The sequence below is a fragment of the Natrix helvetica genome (assembly GCF_964273705.1).
Source record: "Natrix helvetica genome assembly, chromosome: 1".
Lineage (NCBI taxonomy): Eukaryota > Metazoa > Chordata > Lepidosauria > Squamata > Natricidae > Natrix > Natrix helvetica.
In genome coordinates, this window is record NC_138548.1 from 8293922 (window position 1) to 8308725 (window position 14804).

Sequence of the window (14804 nt, forward strand, 5' to 3'; positions counted from 1 at the left end):
CCGGTTCGTATTTATGACGGTCGCAGTGTCCCGGGGGATCATCCGATCCCCTTTTGCGACCTTCTGACCGGCAAAGTCAACGGGGAAGCACGATCCACTTAACAACCGTGTGACTAACTTAACGACTGCCGTGATGGACTTAACAGCAGTAGCAAGAAAGGTGGTAAAATGGGGCAGAATTCGCTTAATTTTGCTTAGCCATGGAAATGTTGGGCTCAATTGTGGTCGTAAGTCGAGGACTGCCTGTATAACTCGGCAAACATTTTAACTAGGTTAAAAGTAGGATTCTCTGAAATCCTGGAAGACGTAGGACCTCGGGCAACAAATCGCCCTGCTGTCACAGAGACAAAGAAGGTGTTACAATTCGTAGTAAATTCTCAACCATCCAGCTGTGGCCGACCATACAAAGATTCCCACAGGCTAAACTTCATTCCTGAACCTTTGTGGATTCAATCCAGTAGCTTTCGGGACAGCAATTTGGAAAGGATTTCTCACTGCTTTTTCTAGGAATTTTTTGGGGGTTTCTCAATCTAACTTACATTGGGATCTCCTGGTGGCCTCCTTTCCAGGGATAAATAACAAGTGATCCTTCTTAACGTCTGGGGAATCAGACAAAATCAGGTACGTTTTGCTACCTGTTAGCAAACGTTAGAAGGACAAGCTAACTTTCCAGCCAATAGTGGAACTGGGGAAGATATTATGGGTGTAAATAAGAATTGACGGGCTTAGAAAATAGGAACAGGGCAACGGCTTCCCTTAAGAAAAGCATATTGTTCCATATACAGGTAGTCCTCGACTTGCAACAGTTCATTTAGTGACGGCCCTGGAAAAAGTGATGTATAACCATTTTTCACACTTATGACCTTTTGCAGCATCCCCGTGGTCATGTGATCAAAATTCAGATGCTTAGCAGCTGACTCACATTTATGACCGTTGCAGGGTCCCCGGGGGGGGGGGGCATGTGATTCCCCTTTCGTGACCTTCTGACAAGCAAAGTCCATGGGGAAGCCAGATTCGCTTTAACAGCCGTGTGACTAACTGAACAAATTGCAGTGATTCGCTTAGCAACGGGGGCAAGAAAGGTTGCAAAATGAGAGAAAATTCACTTAGCAAATGTCTCTTGACAGAAATTGGGGTCGTAAGTCAAGGACTACCTGTAGTTCAATACAGCCACACAAAAAAAAGCCTTTAAATCAATGCTTGTGCAACTCGGGCACTTTAAAATGCATGGATTTCAACTCCCAAAATTCCCCAGCCAGAAAATCTGGCTGGGGAATTCTGGGAGTTGAAGTCCATGCATTTTAAAGTGCCCGAGTTGCACAAGCACCGCTCTACATTCTCAGAGTTAGTTTTTATGGTCCCAGGGAAATTGGCACGACAATACTTGGGATATTTTCCCCATTATCCAGCTGCCGTTTGGCCGTCCTACCACGTCCTTTCCAGAGAGTGTGATAAATGAGACGCTCGAAAATAAAGTGCCAGTAGCAATTCATTAATGGCTGTTCACTATACCTCTCCGCAGGAGATTGCCTTGACTCTTACCTGCCGCGGCAATCCTCTGCAAGAGGTTTCCACGGATCTCTGGACAATCCCCCCCACCCACCCACCAAAATGCCATTCCTATTGCAGATGCCGAAGAGAAAGTGTCTCTGGAGTTTTTGGCAAGGAGAAACCCACTTTCTCACACGGAAAGGGAGGTATCATTTTAAAAACAGTTGGGCCTTACACCGTTTTTTAAAAATGAAATTATGTTTTAATCTTAAAACAAGTTTTTTTTCCCCTTGTTATGTTTCATCCGGGTACCAGCCAGTTTGGCCTAGTGGTTAAAGCATGAGGTTAAGAAAGCGGTGAATGATCGTCCCACCTTAAGGCATAAAAGTTGGCTGGAGACTTTAGGCCCACCCCCAGGTGATTGGGAGTTCTAGTCCTATTTTAGGCATGAAAGCCACCTGGGAGACTTAGGGTCCATCACTAGGAACTAGAAGATGAGGAGTTATAGTCCTGCCTTAGGCCCAATAGATGGCTGGGTGACACTGAGCCAATCTCTAGGAGATGAGGAATTATAGTCTTGCCTTAGGCACAAAAGCTGGCTAGGTGATTTTAAGCCAATCACTAGGAGGTGAGGAGTTATAGTTCTGCTTTAGAAACAAAAGGCGGCTGGGTGACTTTGATCCAATCACTAGGAGATGAGGAATTATAGCACTGCCTTATGCATGAAAGCTGGCTGGGTGATTTTGGGCCAATCACCAGGAAACCATGAATTCTACTCCCTTTGGCTTACTTTGAGCCAATTGTCTAGAGAGGCAATGAATTCTAGTCCCACTTTAGGCATGAAGACCGGCTGGGTGACTTTGGGCCAATCACCAGGAGACGGTGAGTTCTAGTCCCTCTAGCTTACTTTGGGCCAATCGTCTAGAGAGGCAGTAAGTTCTAGTCCCACTTTAGGCATGAAAGCTGGCTGGGTGACTTTGGGCCAATCACCAGGAGACGGTGAGTTCTAGTCCTGTCTTCACCACTGGATAACTTTGGGCCAATCACCAGGAGATGATGAATTTTGGTCCTGTGTTAGGAATGAAAGTTGTCTGGGTGACTCTGGGCCAATCATCAGGAGATTATGAGTTCTAATTCTACCTTAGGCACAAAAGCCAGCTGGGTGACTTTGGGCCAGTCCCTTTCTGTCAGCCTAACTCAGGGGTGTCCAAACTTGGGAACTTTAAGACTTGTGGCTGGGGAATTCTGGGAGTTGAAGTCCACAAGTCTTAAAGTTCCCAAGTTTGGACATCCCTGGCCTAACTAATCCACCTCACAGGGTTGTTGTTATGGGGAAAACTGGAAGAGGTTTGTTAGCTATGTTGACCGCCGTGGACTGTTTGTAAAAACAATGAAGGCAAGCTACAAATACAGGCAGAAATCAATTTAGGGAGAAGTCCCACTTACCATCTTCGTCGGTACGGACAATGACGGGCGAGCTTTCCGGGCCGGGCCCCATAATCGTATGCGCCACCACGGTGATACGGTACTCCGTCCATTTCTCCAGGGAGTCCAGGCTGATCTGGGTAGTTGTGGCGGGAATATCCTTCACCTCTTTCAATTCGCTGACCTCGGGATCCAGGCCTCGGTAGCGGACGCTATAGCCTTCCAAGTCACCGTTTTGGCTCTCCACGGGAGGTGGTTGCCAACTTACCAGAATGGCCGTGGACCTGGTGCTGACACATTTTACGTCTTGAGGGGGGGCGGACGGTTCTACGGTAGCGGGAGGGGTAGTTCGGGGTGGCGGGAATCGGGGGAAGAGAGGGGGGAGGAGAAGAGGGGGCGGGTGGAAAACAAAATATAGGAAAGATAAAAGGAAAAAAAAAGGAAAAAATGATAACAAAAAAACCCGAAACGAAACGCACCAAATAAATAATAATAATAATAAAAAAAAAAAGCTCGGTCCGGGAACATAAAAACTCAGAAAATAAAGAAATAAAAACAAAATGGGCTTCTTTTCCATGAAAACGGAAATAAACGAAGGATTAACGGGGGAAAAGGCAAACGGGCAATGCAACTCAAGAGACACCGTATTTAGTTGGGCTAGGTGGCGCTTAGCGGGTCAAAAAAGGCAAGATGGTGGCAGCCATCTTGAGTTTCTGCCTCTCTGAGATCAGCGTTTCTCAACTGCAGGGATTTTAAGACGCCATCTTGAGTTTCTGCCACTCATAGATCAGTATTTCTCAACTGTAAGAATTTGAAGATGGGTGGACTTCAACTCCCAGAATTCCCCAGCCAGCTTTTGTCCACCCATCTTAAAATTCCCATAGTTGAGAAACACCGGCTTAAAACATTGTGCTTCTTCCATTCCTATAAAAAGGATAAATTCTCCCTGCCATCCATCCTATTCTCATCATTGGGAAAAATCTTGGGACCGCCAGGATCCATGCAATTCCACCAATAAGCAAACACATCTCAGCCCTGAATCTGCTTCCTTCTCAACCTGGCCTAGAAGCCGGGAGGGATCCATTACGTTCTGGGATCCCCTCTCGGCAACCACAGGAGAATTGTAAGACATCTTCTCCATTCGCTAATCTGCAGGTGGCAAATAGCAATTTATAACCGTGATTAAGGCTTTAAGCGCCACAGAGCAGAAAGTTTTCCTATTTATTTTCTCTTTCTTTCTTTCTTTCTTTCTTTCTTTCTTTCTTTCCTTCCTTCTTTCTCTTTCTTTCTTTTTCTTTCTTTCTTTCTTTCTTTCTTTCTTTCCTTCCTTCCTTCTTTCTCTTTCTTTCTTTTCTTTTCTTTTCTTTCTCTCCCTCCTGATTCATATTCACCTTCCCGTCTTCAGCTAGGTTCCCCTTGAAAGGGGTTTAATAGCGAGTTCTACAGGTAGTCTTCGACTTACGACCGCAACCGAGAGCAAAATTTCCATCGTTAAGCAAGGTGGTTGTTAAGGGAGTTGCGCCTGATTTTACAAACTTTTCTCTCCGTGATTAAGTGAAATACTGCAATTGTTAAGTTAATCATCACATGGTCGTTAAGCGAATCCAGCTCCCCACCCCCCAAATTCAGGTCAGAAGCTGGCTGGGAAAATTTGCAAATGGCTTCCCTGCGACCCGGGGAGACTGCAGCCGTTGTAAATACATGCAAATACAAGCAGCCTAATTTTTATCACGTCAACCTGGGGATGCTGCAACCATCATAAGAGGAGGGGCCTTTTGCCACTTTTCTTCTCCAGTGGCGTTGTAACTTTGACTGGTTGCTAAAGGAATGGTCGTAAATCGAGGACTGCCTGTAATTTAGAGGCTTATGGTTTCTAGCAGACCTAGTTACTTGCGGGATCGCATCCTCCCACATACATCCCTGCGGCCAATCCGCTCTCACAGGGAGGGCCTTCTCCAGGTGCCGTCCACTAGGCAATGCCAGCGGGCGGCGCCAAGGAGTAGAGCCTTCTCTGTGATGGGCCCAACCCTCTGGAATGACCTCCCCCCCCCCGATATCAGAACCACCTTAGACTTCCGCTCCTTCCGACAAAAATTGAAGACTCACCTGTTCTGATTAGCTGGCCTGGCATAATTATAATTATAAATGTTACAACTATGAACTCCTGGTAGTATACTCTCACCTGGTTATTTTAAGGGTAATGTTTTAATTTCTAATTGTTTTTAGGGCTTTTAGACCCATATTTATTCTTCAGTACAGTACTCTTAATTTTAACCTCCTCCACATATATATGTATTTTTATAGTTATATTTATATTTGTATTTTATCTTTATTTGCTGTGTGGACTGTACACCGCCCCGAGTCCCTTTTTGGGAGAGGGGGCGGTTTAGAAATATGAAGAATAAATAAATAAATTTACAGCCGATACATCTTGATAAAATCTGGTTAATAAGATAAGGAAAAACTTCTCTTTAATTTTAGGCGGCTCAAGGAAATTCTCATCCGGGCACCCTGGTTTCTTTTAGGGTAAGATTCTCCAAACTTGGCAACTTTTAAGACTTGTGGACTTCGATTCCTAGAATTCCCCAGTCTTGGTTAGCTGAAGAAGTCTGGGAGTTGAAAGGGACCTTGGAGGTCTTCTAGTCCAACCCCTACCCCCCCACCCCACAAGTCTTGAACGTGCCATATTTGGAGATCCCTGGTTTAGAAGACTTGTGTTTAGGGGAAGGAGAGTTGATGCCCAAGCTGCCATCGCTTTAAAATAATTCACCAACTGTTGTGAAATTCACACATCTCAATTTCTTAACTAGCCCTCCAATAAACAACCAGTGACAGACAATCAAAAGCAACAGAGCAGTTTGGAACGCAAAATATATATATATATATAAAAAAAATCAAGCAATAATAAAAACCATATGGTCGGGTTTAAAATAAAATTAAAATAAGGGAAATGACTGTAATAATAATAATGATAATAATAATAATAATAATAATAATAATAATAATAATAATAATAATAATAATAATCCTCAAATTATTCATCAAGCAAAGCCGTCTAGAGTCCACGTTCAGTAGTCTGGTTTACCTACCTTCAGCACCGCTTAACTTTATCAGACTGTTCTCGCGAAAGTTCAGCTGGGGACGATGGGATTCATGGGAGGTTCCTAAGACCAGGGCCTGTACTCACTGGCTCTCGCCCAAAGCACCCCTGTTCCTGTAGCCCCCAAGCTGCCATCTTATGACAGGCTTCAGCAGAGAAAGTAACAGAGAGGCTCCTTCTTTTTAACTGGTGCCGAGAGGGTTCTGAGATCAAATTACCGTCCTGAGCTTACCCCTGACGCTACTACACTTGCCCGGAAGAATGGAAATCCCGACTGAAATGAGTAGGACACCTGTCCTCCAAACCGAATCCAAGCAAAAGTGTGGCGTTTTTTTTTTCCGATTGTCCGAAGCGGCGTTTCCCAAGCTAAGATATTTTAAGGTGGGTGGACTTCAACTCCCAGAATTCCCCAGCCAGCAAAGAATTCTGAGAATTGAAGACCAACATCTTCTTAAAAACTTCCAGTTTGGGATCATTCACAACTTCTGGAGGCAATTTGTTCCACGGATTAATTGTTCTCACTCTTGAAAAAAAAAATTTGTGGGTAACTCAAAACAAGGAGGGCAACATTTGCAAAAATGTCACAAGTCTTCTCTCACGTCCAGGTCAAACTAATTCCGATGGAAAAGCCCTCACTCCCATCCTTCTTTCCTTATTTATTTCAAATTACCGATCCTGTTCCTAAATTTTAAATTCTAAAATTTAAATGGCTAAATTTTATTTGTATTAGGGATGCCATTTCTAAACGCCTAGCCATATCCAATGGGAAGCGAACCCAGGGGTGTTTATGGAAAATGTCTTTCTCACTTTTTATCTTTTATTGTTTTACAGTAATAGAGAAGGGCAATTAATTTCAACAGTGAGAACAATTAATCCCTGGAACAGAAATTGCCTCCAGAAGTTGTGAATGCTCCAAAACTGGAAGTTTTTAAGACGTTGGATAACCATTTGTCTGAAGCAGGGGGTTGGACTAGAAGACCTCCAAGGTGACTTCCAACTCTATTCTTCTATTCTATTCTATTTTCCGAAGTTACGCCAGCACTGAAAAATGTGACTTGTGACCGTTTTTCAGAGTTACAACCTTTGCAACATCAGGTGATCAAAATGATCAGGTGATCAAAATTCAGATGCTTGGCAACTAATTCATATTTACGACAGTCGCAGTGTCCCGGGGTCACGTGATCCCCTTTTGCGACCTTCTGACACGGAGAGTCCTTGGGGAAGCCAGATTCACTTAACAACGGTGTCACTAATTTAACAACTGCCATGATTCACTTAACGAACTTGGCCAGGAAAGTCGTAAAATGGGGGAAAAAATCACTTAAGACACGTCTCACTTGGCCACAGAAATTTTAGGCTCAATTGTGGTCGCAAGTCAAGGACTTCCTGTATTTCGTCCATTCCCAACCCTTTAAAATATTCCAGTTTAGAGGGAGAATGAGAGCTAATTTTTCACGCATGCTAGTTAACGTGGCCGTGGGATTATTATACAATTAGTTCTGCTTTGAACCTGCTCTATGGACTTAAATTAGTCTTTTGTGCTGAATTCCATTGTTCCCAATTTACACACCTGCCAATAATCCCATTACTCTATTCTGGGTTTGTTCTTTTTACTATTTAATTGGGAAGGTTTGAAAAGGAAAGAGGAGATCAGCCTGTTTTAAGTAGGTTTTCTTTTTTAAAAAATCTTCGGCTTCACAAGTACAGGGCCTAATCTGTGTTGTTGAGTGTGTCTCCTGCTTCAAAACTGGGACAAGTCAATTATTCCAATCAAAGACAATCAAATTGTCATAAGTCCTCTTCAAGGATAGACAGTGTAGTGCCGAAAATTATCCAATTTATGCTGGATTTGTTGTTTTCCTGCAGAGAGGCTACCTATTTTGGAGGAGGGAGAAGGCGCGGTGTGATAGACTATATAATTTGAGGTATGAAATCCAACTTTCAATTCATCTTCGGTAATTCAATTTATTTTGCCCCAGGTGATCACACAGCCCTGGAGCTGGGTAGAATCTCAAAGGCATCTAGTGAAGGGTGGGATACACTAAAACTGTGTTTCTGAACCTCAGCGACTTTAAGCTGGGCTGGCTGGGGAATTGTGGGAGTTGAAGTCCACCCAGCTTAAAGATGCCGAGGTTCACTTTAAGAGGTGAGCATCCAGCTATATTTATTTTATAGCTTGGCAAACTATCCTTGCCCAAATTTGGAGATGTTGAGTAAAGGCTACAGAAGGACCTCATTCTACATGCCATTTTTTATTTGGAAAATATGATTTTCTCAAGATGTCCACAAACTCACTCCCCTTGCCACAGTGCTTTCAGGATTCCTGTGGTGAGACAGGCAGTCGTGCAAATGGTTTAAATCCATGCTTTTCACACTTGGCCATTTGAAGACCAGTGGACTTCAACTCTCAGCAAGCGAGCTGAGGAATTCTGGGAGTTGAAGTCCATGGGTCTTAAGAGAGCCAAGTTTGAAAAAAAAAACACTGGAGTAAACAAATGGATAGGCTAAACAAGAAGCATTAAACAAGCTGAAGGATTAAGCAAGGCTAAACAAGAAGCACTGAATAAGCCAGTGATGGCGAACCTATGGCACGCGTGTCACAGGTGGCACGCGGAGCCATTTCTCAGGGCACGCGAGGAGCTGAGTTCACCCTTTTTAAAAGCCATTTTTCGCCCTCCCCAGGCTCCAGAGGCTTTATAGGAGCCTGGGGAGGGCGGAAAGAGCCCACCCACCCACCCCAGAGGCCCTCCGGAGACTTCATGAGCTTCCCTGAAGCCTCCAGAGCGCAAGAAACCGGCCCTACGGGCAAACCGAAGTTCGGGAACGGACTTCCTGTTTGCTCGGAGGGTCATTTTTACTGCTCCGGAGGCTTCAGGGAAGCCTCTTGAAGGTCCCTGAAGCCTTCACAGTGCTCAAAACAACCCTGGAGGGTCGTTTTGACTGCTACAGAGGCTTCAGGGAAGCCTCCTGACGGTCCCTGAAGCCTCCGGAGGGCTTCCGGGATGGCGGGGGAAGCTGTTTTTGCCCTCCCCATGCTCCTATAAAGCCTCTGTAGCCTGGGGAGGGCGAAAAAAGCATGCAAAAATGGGGGGGGGCGCCTGTTGTGCGGGCATGCACACCGGGGGGGTCACACATTGCATTATGGGTGCAGCACGCCTGTACACGACCCCCCTGCACTCCCCCCACTTATGGCACACGTGCCAAAAAAGGTTCACCATCGCTGGAATAAGCTGAAGGATTAAATAAAGTTAAACAAGAAGCACTAAACAAGAAAGGTTTTTGGGTAACCCTTTCGCGTCCTCTGAGGAATGAGTTTTATTTCTTAATCTGCACCCGACAGAGAGAGCTATCCGAAAGGGATCTTTTTCTACCCAAGATCCTCAACAAGATAACCTTATCTAACCCTCTCCTCCTCACCAAGAAGCCCACTATAATAAGACCTACCAGAGTCTGGGTGGTTTTGAAAACATGGAGTCCTCAACCCAGGAAGCTCTACTTCCAGAAAACAGGGGCATCACCCCCAAAATGCAGAATTCCAACTTGTGCCAGCCTGGTTCCCAGCGAAGACGGGACTGTCCACTCACCCTTCTAAACAATCCACTTCGGGGCAGGGCAGATAAAAACCATCAACTGGGTTTCTCCCCACCCCCACCCCTCTGGCTAAGCCACAAGAGGCCAAGGGAATGCTCCATTCTACGACTTGTCTGGACCATACCGTCTGTGCCAAGATGCCACCCCACGCTGGCCTTGCTCTTGAGAGGATCCACAAGGAGTTTCCTTCACAAATCCAGCCAACCTGTGTGAATTCGAGGAGGCAAGCACGCACGTGGGCGGGCGGATGTTGGCGTGCAGGCAGGCGCTTGCATTTTCTCGACCAAGGGGCAAGGGAGATTAAGCACTGGGAAGGTGGTGTGTGTGTGCCCGCACACAGCAGCGGGCACTACACCCTCTTCTTCTCCCCGCAGCCACCAAGGACTGGGCAGGTATCCCAAGGGGTGCAAATCAGGAGAGGCCATTTTTAGAGGGGGTGCAAGAGGAAACAGGTTCAGCTGTATTTGTGAATTAGCTGGTACTCACCTTTTGAACACTTTCGCACGCGTTAAAAGTTGACCGTCCAAGACTCAACAAGGGACCCTGACTGAGCTTTCATAACCGAAGCGATAAGGATTTTGTTTTTTAAATTTTAACCCTTTAGGTACCATAGACTTTGGAGACCTCAACGTCAGGCCACTGAGCATTTAAAAAAGAACAAAAGAACCAAACCTACGTCTCCCCAAACTTTTGGGTTTTTTTTGAAAAGGGGTTTCCTAGCGTCAAATGGCTCCGTGGGGCAATGGAGGGGGCGGGCGGGTTTGGTCCTTTGGTGTCTTCCTTCGCCCATCTAACTAAGTCAACGCTGAGAAGACAAAGGACTTACCGAAAGGGAAATGAAACGACTTAGCCAAAAGAAGAAGCCGAATCTATGGATTTTTTGGGAAGAATTGGGGCAAGGTATCTCTTTTGTTTTTTCATCCCCGTAATTTCATTTTTTCCTCTCCCTAAATCTCTGATTTTGGGGCACCTTTTAGAGATTCTCTAGGCACCCGAGCCTATCGTCTTTGGTACTTGAAGAGTTAAAGACTAAGTTCTTTCAAGATCGGAAAAAAAAAGAAGAGAGAATACGTTACCTTTAGTTTAATGGATTTGTTTTTAACAAAAATCTTGGGGTTTTGATGCTTGGAGGGCCCCCTCCCCCCACTTTAGTGGAGAAGTGCTGTGAAAAGACATGCCGTGCAAGGCGGGGAAAGGGGTACCAGCCAAGCCGGGGATGGTTGCATGGAGGATTTGGGACCATTTGCAAACGGGGACGATGGACGGATTGGGGGGAAAGCTAAGCAGAGATGTGGTGACAGGACACCTTAGAGGAAAGGAAAGGAAAGGGGCATATCTGCATAGAAAAGATTCCAGAGATGAAGAGCAAGCCTGGGAGATGTCTCCTGGAGAAGATACCATAGATCCTGCTCAGTCTGAAGATTCAGGGATTCATCATGATAACAATAGCACTTGTCTAACTTGGACTTATATGCCGCTTCACAGCCCTCTCTAAGCAGTTTACAGAGTCAGCCTACTGACCCCCCAACAATCTGGGAAAGGCTGACTCAACTTTGAGTTGGTCAGGATCGAACGCCTGGCAATGGGCAGAGTTTGCCTGCAATACTGCATTTTAACCACTGTGCCACCAGGGCTCTGGAAAGAAAGAGAGAGAGAGAGAGAGAGAGAACGCAAGAGCGAGAGAGATATTGTAGATAGACAGAAGTTAGAGAGAGAGAATAGATAGATAGATAGATAGATAGATAGATAGATAGATAGATAGATAGATAGATAGACAGACAGACAGACAGACAGACAGGTAGGTAGGTAGATAATAGCAATAGCACTTAGACTTGTATACCGCTTCACAGTTCTTTACAGCTCTCTCTAAGAGTTTTACAAAGTCAACATATTGCCCCAAACAATCTGGGTTCTCGCTTTACTGACCACGGATGGACAGTTGAGAACGACGTGGTAATAGTCTGGCATTTCTCTTTCACTTTACAAAGAAGAGGGGGGTCAACCTATTCTCCAAAGCACCTGAGGGCAGGATAAGAAGCAATGGGTGGAAACTAAACCAAGGAGAGAAGCAACCTGGAACTAAAGTGGAATTTCCTGTCAGTGAGAATAATTAATCAGTGGAGCAACTTGCCTCCAGAAGTTGTGAATTCTCCAACAATGCAAGTTTTAAAGAAGAAATTGGACAACCATTTGTCAGAAATGGTATAGGGTTTCCTGCCTGGGCTTCTTGTTGGACTAGAAGACCTCTAAGGTCCCTTCCAACTCTGCTATTCTATTCTATTCTATTCTATTCTATTCTATTCATTCCGTTCCGTTCCGTATTCTGTTATTCTATGCTATGCTATTCTCTATTTTATTCTATTCTATTCTTCTATAACCTTGTTTAGCGTTCACATTTTCCTAACACTTTTCCTACCTGCTTGTTGGCATCTGTTTTCGTCATCACACAGAGTTGATGAGCTGCTTTTGGTTAAACTAAATTTGCACCTCAGTAATTGCATGACCTCTGTAAAGTGTCTTAAGCTAAATAAATAAATAAATTAGAAGTCACTCCAAAAATGACACACCAGCAAAAAAAATAAAAATAAAAAGAATCATGCTGGTTTATGCACGCAGCGGAAACATTCCCTGTAAGATATGCACATATTCCTCAACGCTCTGCATAAAATAACATTTTGAAATAATCTCTTCCGATGTTGTGTGTTCGGGGGGCAATTATTCCTCTTGGAAACTTAGTGTGAAGCTGCCTCATAATAGCCTGAGAAGAACAGTTTGGTTCAGAACCGGTTGAGAAGTGTCAAACTTGACTGAAATGCAAAGGGAGATTTCTCCCCCGCTTCTAATTTTTGGAAAACATCATCTCAGCCTGCCGAATATCGGAAATCCTTGCAGAACTTAGAGAAGAGAAATCTGGAAAGGCTGAAAAATATGCAGATATGCCCTGGGAGCGAAGACAAGAAAGAGGAGGGAACAAACCATGCTATATATCAATATATCTATATTGTATATATATATATATATGTATGTGAAAAACATATTTTATTTTTCCACATAGAGAAAGCATCCATGCATCAGACAGACATGCCAGGCGAGGGACAAAGAGAGACAGAAAGAGGGAAAGAGAGAGAGAGAAAGGATGGAAAAGGAAAGGGAACTCGCCAGGAAGACTGCATGAGGAGAAGGCTGCATTGTAGGAGAAAACAAGTTAAAAGAAAGGAAGAAGGAGGAAGAGGAAGAGGAGGAAAAGACACAGAAGCCTGCCCAACTGGGAGGTCTGAACGCTGAAGGATGCCGCCAGGAACAGGGAAGATTTGGGCTCCTTCCTCCAGCAGCCAGTCAGGAAACAAAAGACAGGTTTTCAGGGGGTTACAAGACCACCGGGCAACCCGCCCCCCTGCCCCAGGTGCCCTCCCCCCAGGAAGCAGAGATGCTGTGAACTGATGGATGGGGGGGGGGGAGAGAGAGAGAGAGAGAGGAACAGAGAGAGAGAGAGGAAAGGGATGGGAAGGGAAGGAAGGAAATGGGTGCGGAGAAAGGAAATAGATGGGTGGGAATGAAGGAGGAGTGAGAGGAAGAGAGGAAGGAAATGGGTGCGGAAAAAGGAAATAGATGGGTGGGAAGGAAGGAAGAGTGAGAGGAAGAGAGGAAGGAAATGGGTGGGGAAGAAAGGAAATAGATGGGTGGGAAGGAAGGAAGGAAGGGTGGGAGGAAGGGAGAGAGGAAGAAATGAAGGAAATGGGTGGGGAAGGAAAGAAATAGATGGATAGGAAGGAAGGAAGGATGAGAGGGAGAGAGGAAGGAAGGAAATGGGTGGGGAAGAGAGGAAATAGATGGGTGGGAAGGAAGGAAGGAAGGGTGGGAGAGAGAGGGGAAGGAAGTAAATGGGTGGGGAAGGAAGGAAATAGATGGATGGGAAGGAAGGAAGGAAGGATGAGAGTGAGAGAGGAAGGAAGAAAGGAAGGAAATGGGTGGGGAAGAAAAGAAATAGATGGGTGGGAAGGAAGGAAGGGTGGGAGGGAGAGAGGAAGGAAAGAAGGAAATGGGTGGGGAAGGAAGGAAATAGGTGGGTGGGACAGGGGTGGCTTGCTGCCGGTTTTACTAAGTGCGCTGTTCAATGTAAATTGCTTTTTGCGCATGCGCAGAACAACTTACAGTGAACGGCACATGCGCAGTCACTACAAACCAAAATGGTGGCCGCCCAGCACTGGTGAGGGTTCGGGGGCGTGGCAGGCCTGGATCGCTGCCGGTTTTGCAACCCAGGCCTGAATTCCACTCCCAGTTCGGCCGAACGGGGAGCAACCCACCTCTGGAGTGGGAAGGAAGGAAGGGAGGGAGGAGATTGATGGAAAAGGAAAGAAATGGCTGGGAAGGAAGGACCGAGGGAGGAAGAGAGGAAAGGAAGGGAGAGTGACCCTTGGCCCCAGACCTCAACCGAGGGCCTAGGTTACTCCTGGTTTGGCTTCATTCCAAGGCCCTCTCAAGGGAGGCCGGGAGTGGGGAGGGGCAGGGATGGCAACTCTCCTCAGGGCCGATGGAATCGAAGGATGGGAGCCCAGAAAGATCCTCAGCCTTTCCTCCTGGGTGAGCAGCCGGTGGGTGAAAGACCCTTCCCTTTCGGGGGGAAGCCAAATACACAATTTCCCAGAGACCCTCAACCGCTTCCACCGTGGCCTCTGCCTACCCTTCCTGCAAAAAAACCACACACACCCCACCCCATCAAACACAACCAACAAAACAAGGCAAAACATCAACATCAAAATCAGCGCCTGGTCGTTTCCAGCTGCCTATTTTCCCTTCCAATCCTCCAGCCCTCCCGCCGTTAACTCGGTTAAAAAAACAAAATAAAGGACGTTATTTCATCCACCGCCCCCTTTTCGTTACAACGGAAACGTTGCCAATCCCTTCTCCCGCCCTTACAAAAACCGTACGCATCAAGGCGGCTCTGAAAAAGGAGAAGGAGGGTCCCGGCTGTATGTTGGCCCCATAATTAGTCAGGAAGAATGCAAAAACAGAAAATAAATTAACGGGACCCCATCGGGCCCCGATCCCAGGTAGTTTCCCCCCCCTTCTGCCCCACAAAGCTAAACAGCATCCTGCAAGCAATCCCCCATTCCTTGAGACTAGATGGCCATGTTCCCATGGTACGAAGAGATGCTGTGAAGCCCATGTTTTACTTCTTGATCTCCTAACATTCTGG

At 45.8% G+C, this 14804-nt stretch overlaps 1 protein-coding gene across 1 annotated transcript in view; it reads right to left on the reverse strand.

The window, feature by feature from the left end:
- PTPRS (protein tyrosine phosphatase receptor type S) overlaps positions 1–14804 on the reverse strand; it is a 242388-nt gene that overhangs the window by 80239 nt on the left and 147345 nt on the right. Inside the window, exon 11 of the mRNA XM_081960707.1 lies at positions 2938–3243. Within this exon, the coding sequence (XP_081816833.1) occupies positions 2938–3243 (306 nt within the window). The remainder of the gene's footprint in view (positions 1–2937; positions 3244–14804) is intronic.